The 8,212-nt window shown below is 43.3% G+C and overlaps 1 protein-coding gene across 1 annotated transcript in view; it reads right to left on the reverse strand.

Annotated features, from left to right (window-relative positions):
* The window catches only part of LOC308325946 (myosin-7-like), a gene marked incomplete at its 5' end in the record, with an annotated part of 28,400 nt that extends 25,471 nt beyond the window's left edge, over positions 1-2,929 (reverse strand). The window contains 5 exons of the mRNA XM_080778728.1: positions 111-216; positions 604-631; positions 768-924; positions 1,026-1,169; positions 2,729-2,929. Coding sequence (XP_080634854.1) covers positions 111-216; positions 604-631; positions 768-924; positions 1,026-1,169; positions 2,729-2,929 — 636 coding nt within the window. The remainder of the gene's footprint in view (positions 1-110; positions 217-603; positions 632-767; positions 925-1,025; positions 1,170-2,728) is intronic.
* Between the last annotated feature and the right edge of the window lie 5,283 nt (positions 2,930-8,212).

Genomic DNA, 8,212 nt, shown 5'->3' on the forward strand with positions numbered 1-8,212 from the left:
AATCAGAGTAATGACCTTTAAATGAACAGTGAATCAGAGTAATGACCTTTAGTAATGAACAGTGAATCAGCGTAATGACCTTTAAATGAACAGTGAATCAGAGTAATGACCTTTTTGTCGGTGCTTTCCTTATTCTTGGAGCCGCCAGCCGCGATGCTGGCAAAGTACTGGATGACTCTCTTGGTGTTGACGGTCTTCCCCGCCCCCGACTCCCCGCTGGAAACACAACATACACATAGAAAAGTTTCAATACCACAATGTAGAAAATACCAGAAGCAGCGAGTGCATTCTCGGGCAACGGCAACGAGACGTGACGCTGCCGGAGGGGTGGGGCGGATGATGTCACTCCACTACCGCCTGCCGCGGATGGTCCGCGGCTGAAGCCGTTGCCGGAAAAACAATGCACTCGCTCTCTCTCGAAAATACACCGCCACAAGTAAAGGTCTGAATATTCAGAATAATACTTAAAAGTACCAAAAGTAAAAAGTACTCATTATCATGCAGAAATGAATGTCCCGTTTCAAGTTTTCCAAAATGTATAAAGAACGTGCACTATAGATTATTATTATTATTACTATTATTATTATGTGAAGGGAAACTCACGTGATGAGAATGGATTGGTTTTCTCGGTCTGAAAAAGAGAAGATGATGATAATCTAACTGTAGTTACCAGGAGGATTTAACTATCCAATCAATAACAACAACACAACTTTTAAAGTTGATGTAAGAATGTCACAAGCATTAATGTTTAATAAACTTTACTGTACCTGCCAACATGTACTGATAGGCGTTATCAGAGATGGAGAAGATGTGAGGAGGCGCTTCGGTCCTCTTCTTGCCTCTGTAAGCAGCAACCACCTCTTGGTTGTAGACCGGCAGCCACTTGTAGGGGTTGACAGTCACACAGAACAGCCCAGAGTAGGTCTGCCAGATGATGGGGATGGAGTAGTGGATGGATAGGGATGAGTGTGTAACACAGTCTAAACATTGATAGAAGGAGAATTGTAACGAGGCTGTAGTCTTACATAGATCATCCATGCAGCGTAACGCTCTTTGAGGTTAAACAGCACCGCCGGCTCATGCAGGAAGGTGAACATCGCCATGTCTTCAATTTTATCAAACTTTGGCGGGTTCTGAGGATGGACGTCAGACTCCTTCACGGTCACAGTCTGCAAAAAAAACACAAATAGTGGTCGTCGATTCAGTGACAAGGTGGTGGATCTGACGGGACTGAAGGTGTACAGGCACTCCACACAGGGGTCTATCTATCTATGTCACGTAAAGATGGAGTGCCACAATTTATGCACATGATGTGCTTTCCAGTCACACCCATGACTGACAACAAACTGACAGGAGAAAGCATGGCAACAACAGGGATCAAAAAAGTAAATCAGAGAACAAGATTCCTGGGCAGAATTTCCACAAAAGTTCTGTCAAGACTCTTGCGGGTTCTCTAATTCAGCCCTCCTTTGACAATGCTTCCGCCTCTTGGTTCTCCAGCATCGCAATGTCACTTAACCCATTTAGGCCTGACGTCAAAAATTAAAAAACAAAAGTAAAAAAAAAAAAAAGGGAAAAATAATTCAAATTTATTTCTGAAAAACCTCACGTTTCTATATCAGTGGTTCTCAATATTCCATGTCAAGGACCCCAAGAATTATATGTAATATGCCGCCAACCCACATCTGAAAATATGTAGTTCCAGGGACCCCCCAGAAGCAAAGATTTGAGTTGAGTGAAAATATATATTCAAACATTATATATTTCACGATTTTTCAAAAACGATTTTTCAAAAATAGCAGATCTACGAGCTCATAGCGCGGCACCGAGTGCCGCTTGTAGAGCTTTTAGATCGGCTATTTTTCAACAGCTGTAACAGTATAACATATAATGCTTAAAACACCAAAAGGGGGTCCCGCCCAGAATGGGATAAGAATAAGCTTCCAGTCCTCCCAAAACAAACTAGTTTGATTACTTCTCGGCCCAGGGCCCATGATTACCCACCTCTTTCCAAGACAGTACTTAGTTTAGAATAGTCATTTGGTTAGACCAGTCATTAGTCCTACAACTACAACCTATCTCAAACCCTCACCCTAACCCTAACCTCGCACGGGGCAGCACAGCTAAACCTAACCTTAACCCATGTCTAACCAATGACTAGTCTGAACTAAGTATGCACCCCATACAAACTGGCTCCGAGTTGAAGACATCGTTGAGCAATTGAAAATGGGATCGACATTCAAAGTTGTAAAAACGCAACCTTGCAAACCATTTCAAAACAATTATGCGTAAATTATCCTTCTACAACACCAACGCCAAATGCCCTGAGCCCCTCCCTCAAAAGAATGCAGGTCACTTGCATCTTTTAAATCAGGCCTGGAAATCCAACTTTCAGCTACAGGCCCAAGGGAGAGGAAATGATCCCCCCCCCCCCCCCCCCGTCCGTCCTCTCTCCCCTCCTTGTACTGTATATACAGTGCTTTGTGTTTTTATTTTATTTTATTTTACCTTTGATGAACTGATGATATAGAATTGTGTTATTGTTCATGTCATGATCCATTAATTGATTGAATAGAGCCTAAATTGAAACAAGACCGCAAGTCCCTTTCGGACTGAGTATTTGACTGTGTTTGACTGAGTGTTTAACTGCACTCTGTTGCTGTTTATACATTATGTCTAATAAACCAATCAATCGATCACAGCAGACGTCGGCGGGTTAAATGAATACCTTCCCCCTCTCGGTGTCGGCGGTGACCGTGTCTCCCTCGCGGCTGGTGATGGACGCCTTGACGTACTCCTCCTCCGCGTCGGGGACGAAGCACTCCTTCTTCATGTCGAAGAGGCGCGTCTGGGCCTCCAGGCGCTCCCTGTCCGACTTCCTCAGGTAGCAGGCGGCCGGCCCGAACTCCGCCATCAGAGCGTCGCCCATCTTTGTGTTTCAGCCTCTCTGCGGAAACAACCCGGTTCCGTTAGAATTAAGCCATTTTTGGGGGCGAGAACCCCTTTTGGTGTTAGCATCATGTCATGCTTTAGCTGTTGAAAAAATGGCAGATCTACAAGCTCGTAGCGCGCCACTTGTAGGTCTGCTATTTTTTGAAAAATCTAAGAACGACTGACATAGAAACATAAGCTTTTTCAAGAAAACAGTCAGGATATATAAAAGACATTTTTAGAATCTGATCTCAGGTCAGAAAGGGTTAAGCCATGTCATGACACCAAACACCGTGGGAGATCAAAGGATATAACATTGTGATAAACCATTTTGGAAATGGGCAGCGATTGTATATGGCTATATTTATGTTTTGCCAAGCTGTAACATAACATTTTGTAATGTAACTTTAATTAGCTATTCAATCAATAATATTTATTTATTTTATTTATTTTTATTTCAATTTCTTACACAGTTCCAGACGGTGCACATTCCTAATGATGAAAACATATTGAAGTCAGAGAGGCTCCTATACCTACTGTTATGATCTGATCGCCCATGGCTGTGTACTTGTACATGAATACACAATGTACTTGATATGTATTGTGTACTGCCAGAACTGTAAGCATATACTTTATAGTTAGCTACTGGAGACATATCAGACAGCAAGGTCAGCTTGCTGTAGCTATAGCAGTTGTTATGTCTCAGTGTAGTTAGTCACGTCATTAGGATCCAGCTCTATATATTTCCTGTGTGTGTGTGTAATAAACTTTGTGAACCCTTGGCGTGATACTGTCTCGTGTCCCGTTATTAGTTCTCCCGGGCCCGTCGACCGCCGCCGTACCAAAGGAATAATTCAACCGGGTTGTCACACACACCACCCAGCCTGCACACACACACACACACACACTGCACACACACACACACACACACACACACACACTACCGGTCTGCCAGAACCAGACGAGGGTCCAATTAGATTCTATACAACACCTACCTTATCAACGCCTAACTGAGAAGACTGGCCAGTGTGTGTAGAGACAGAGGTCCTGGAAGATGAGAATGAGGCAGGCCAGTGTGTGTAGAGGACCTGTAAGACGTGAATGAGACAGACCAGACCAGTGAGACACATGGAGTCCATTCATCATACACAAACAAAGCTGCAGTATTCAAACTCAGAGGCTCGATGTATACAGCCATAGCATATCTTACCTTGGGATAGAATGACGACCTATTGGGGGTCCATGCCATGTGTTCCTCTCTTTATAAACCGAGTCCCCTCGGCCAAATATGGACGTGCATTTCAGGGGCCGAGGAATGTTATTGTGTCTGTGCTGAGTCGGGGTCCCGGGAGAGGGGGGGGGGGGGGTCAATAAGTGGCGGAAAGCAATATAGAAAGCAACGGGGCAGGAGTCTTATCGGTGACTTGACCGTGGACCATATTAGGAGCTCCCATACGGTCCTATGTGTGATTAATCACTGCTATCTTCAAGTATTCATCTTTAAATAGACAACGGGGAGGAATTCCATTGTCACTCACTGCAGTGGACATCTGCTCAAGGGAATATATATATATATATATATATATGTTGTAGATATTTATGTATTAAAGAGCTCATTAACTAAGAGGTTTAGATTACAGTGCATCCTATATAAAGATATCTGAGAGGAAAGTTACTTGGTTTTATTTAGCAAACATTACATACATTTAAAGTGGATTTATGCATTTATTTATCGTATATATCTATCTATCTATGTATCTATCTATAGATCTGCTATTTTTGAAACATTGTTAAAATGTGGCGTAAATCATTGAATATTTCAGAGCGAACATTTTTTACGGAAATATTTGATTCTGGGGGGTCCCTGGAACAACATATGTTGAGATGGGGGTCCGTGGCCCAATAGAGATAATTATGGGGGTCCTTGACATGAAAAAAGTTGAGCACCACTGACATAGAAACATAGGTTTTTCAGAAAAATGTTAGAAGCCTTTTTTTTAATCGACCTCAGTCCAAAATGGATTAAACAAGGCAGGTCAAGAGAAACTAATTAGCTCAGTATTGGCAGAATGTAAAATTGTCTTGTCAGTTAAACTGAATCTGGTAAAGCCAAAGTGCATTTAAAAGGTTTTGGTTAAATTCATATTAAAATAAGGGGTAACACATCAATAATGTTATTGAGTAACAAATCAATACCGTCAGTGCATTATGTTCTGTGTGGTATATACCAGAATAAAGGCACCATTTAATAACACAAAAAAGAAAATAATTGCATATTATTTCTCTGCGGTGTTATTTCGGAAGAGCGTGTCATTGCCTTGCTTCTCCATTACCCCAGAGGGGCTTAAGTGGAGTTAATGCGTGACATTGGTAACTTATTGTGTTCACTTAGGCTGGAAATTGTGCGTAACATAAACACCGTATCAGATACCAAAGGGGCCGGTCTAAATAAGGCTTAGGTTAGCCTGTGAGATTAGCGAGGCGGCTAGTGTCAGGCCCTCACAGTCGTAGGTCTGTCAACAGGTGACGTGCTTTACATTCAGCCGAAAGGCAATGATGATGCAGCGGCAGTAATGATGGAGAGAGTTGTGTTGCCGCGTCCGCTTATTATAATAGGCTACTTATTCGGGGTTGTTTTTTGAGTGGTGCAACCACTCCAAGGAACATGAATGTCCCAACCTACGGTATGTCCCTATGTCTGTCCATATGTCCATCCCTATGTTTAGAGTACCAACAGGGGGCGCTGTTGCGCCACTCACTTCAGACTGGTCTGAGTTTTCTGCAAAGCCCACTTGTAAATTATTGGTGGGTTGTAGTTATTTGGGCTTGTTTCTAAAGTAAAGTGTAGCTGCTTATTAAGGGCTCGTTTTTAAACGTGTAGCTGCTCAATTATTTGGGCCTGCTTCCCTAATTAGGAATTCTGGAATGACCCTAATGTTGTTTAAACCAGTAGTTCTAAAACATTTCCACGCCGTGGACTCCATGTAGAGGTATGGTAGTATGGTGTGACCCCTGCCTGTACCAGAGTTGTGTGTGTTAAAATTTAAAAAAAAATATATATATATATAAAAAAAGAAAAAACAGCTCACAACAACGCGTCACATTGCGAGCTGGTGGGATTGTCTATTTTCACATTTCCGCTGCTCATGTGGCCTAGTCGCTTCATTAATTTGGGGCGTTTGGTGTTTTCAGACCTCGTTGCTTATTTCTGTCGCAAAATCCGGCAACAATGTTTGAACGTTTTGCCGGTCCGACGTAGTGGGGCAGCGGTGGCCGAACGGTTTGCGGAGGGGTCTTGATATCGGAAGGTCGCTAGTTCGTATCCCCGGACCGGCACGTTAAAAATTACCACCGCTGAAGTGCCCTTGAACAAGGCATTGAACCCCTACCATGAAATGTTCTATGAGCAGGGCCTGGCTGTAAACAAGTTCAGTCCAGTTACCCTGTGTAAACACAGTACCTTTGCTTTCCTTTTGGTCCATGGTGACGCCAAGGTCACTTAGGAAGCCCTGTTATCACCCAGCCATGCAGTGCAGCCAGTGGAAGCACATCATGGCCTCTCAGCCACACTGCAGGCTTGTTGACGCGGCGTCGTGTCTTCGGGGGGACAAAGATAACCCTGTGACATTCCCACAGAGACGCCTCGGCGCTGACGGACGGACGTCCCAGCCCGCGCCACGCCTGGGATCAACTGTTGCAAATTAACTGCTGTGAAGAACAGCAGTGTTTCTCACAAATAAATCAACACGGGGTTGACAGTTGTGGAGCAAGTATACGTGGCCCATGAAACTTAATGTACTGTTTAACCCATTCTGACCTGAGATCAGATTCTAAAAATGTCTTCTACATCCTGACAGTTTTCTGAAAAAGCTATGTTTCTATGTCAGTTGCACTTCGATTTTTCAAAAATAGCAGACCTACAAGCTCGTAGTGCGGCACTCGGTACCGCGCTATGAGCTTGTAGATCTGCTATTTTTCAATAGCTAAAGCTTGACATGATGCTAACACCAAAAGGGGTTCCCGCCCAAAATGGGCTTTAAGTGACATGCATGGAGTCTTGAAGTGTAAAAAAAAAAATAGCTGGCCGGCTTGTCTTCATTCAGAACACACGCACTCACGCACACCCACACACACACACCCACGCACACCCACACACACACACTTATATGCACGATTAAATCTGCTATTTGAGCATATCTATTCTGCAGTCACTTCCACATCCATTAATAATGGCAGCCACTCCAAAGGTCAAGAGATAAGGTGAAGGTCAACAACTGGTGACAAGTGTTGAGATCATTGCCATTGTGATAAGGTAAACAGTCAGTTGACAGCCGGAGACCCAGGCGGGGGTGTCAACGTGAGAGATGCCATGGCTCTTTAAAGACTCGCCCTACCATTCCACCCTCCGTTTATTAAAGGTACACTTCATCCCTTTTGCTACCAGATCTTATTTTAACCCCTTTTTGGTGTTTTAAAGCATTATGTTTTACTTTAGCCATTGAAACATAGCAGATCTACAAGCTCGTCGAGTGCTGCGCTACGAGCTTCTAGGTCTGCTGTTTTCTTTTAATCGTGATAATGTGGCGCAAATCTTTGAATATTCTTTCAGAGCCAACGTTTTTAACTCAAATCTTTGCTTCTGGGGGGTCCCTGGAACAACATATTTTCAGATGGGGGTCGGCGGCCAATTACATATAATCTTGGGGGTCATTGACATGAAAATGTTTGAGAACGACTGATATAGAAACATAGGGCTTTTCAGAAAACTGTCAGGATTTAGAAGATATTTGTAGAATCGTTCCCAGGTCAAAATTATGTTTGGGAGACAAGACGTGTGTTTTTAGATATTTTAGTATTTCAAAGTGTCCATGCTGTCATGGACACTGGGCTCACTTCCTTCCTGGACTACAATTCCCAAAATGCTTTGGTGCACTGCTCCTCCTTGTGGATAGGGGGAGGGCTGTCTTACCGAGACAACATGTAGTCCACTAAAAACTATGACTAAAATCAAAAGTTTCTGCCAAAAACACTGATATGAGGACTGTAGGAGTACAACAAATAAATGTTACTGTACATACAGTATGATGTTACTGTTTGCAAAGCAGTCACATTGAGCATCATAAAACATCAAAAATAACCTGGTTACAGCTAGCATCCACATGAAGTTGCAACATGTGCCGATAATGCCACGTGACCTTCGGGGTCGGATGTGCGCGTAATTGATTAGGCCGACGATAATCCTCGACGCGTATCGACGCTCGACCTCTTTAAACTCATCACG

This window comes from Protomyctophum bolini (genome assembly GCF_963924005.1).
Source record: "Protomyctophum bolini genome assembly, chromosome: 12".
Lineage (NCBI taxonomy): Eukaryota > Metazoa > Chordata > Actinopteri > Myctophiformes > Myctophidae > Protomyctophum > Protomyctophum bolini.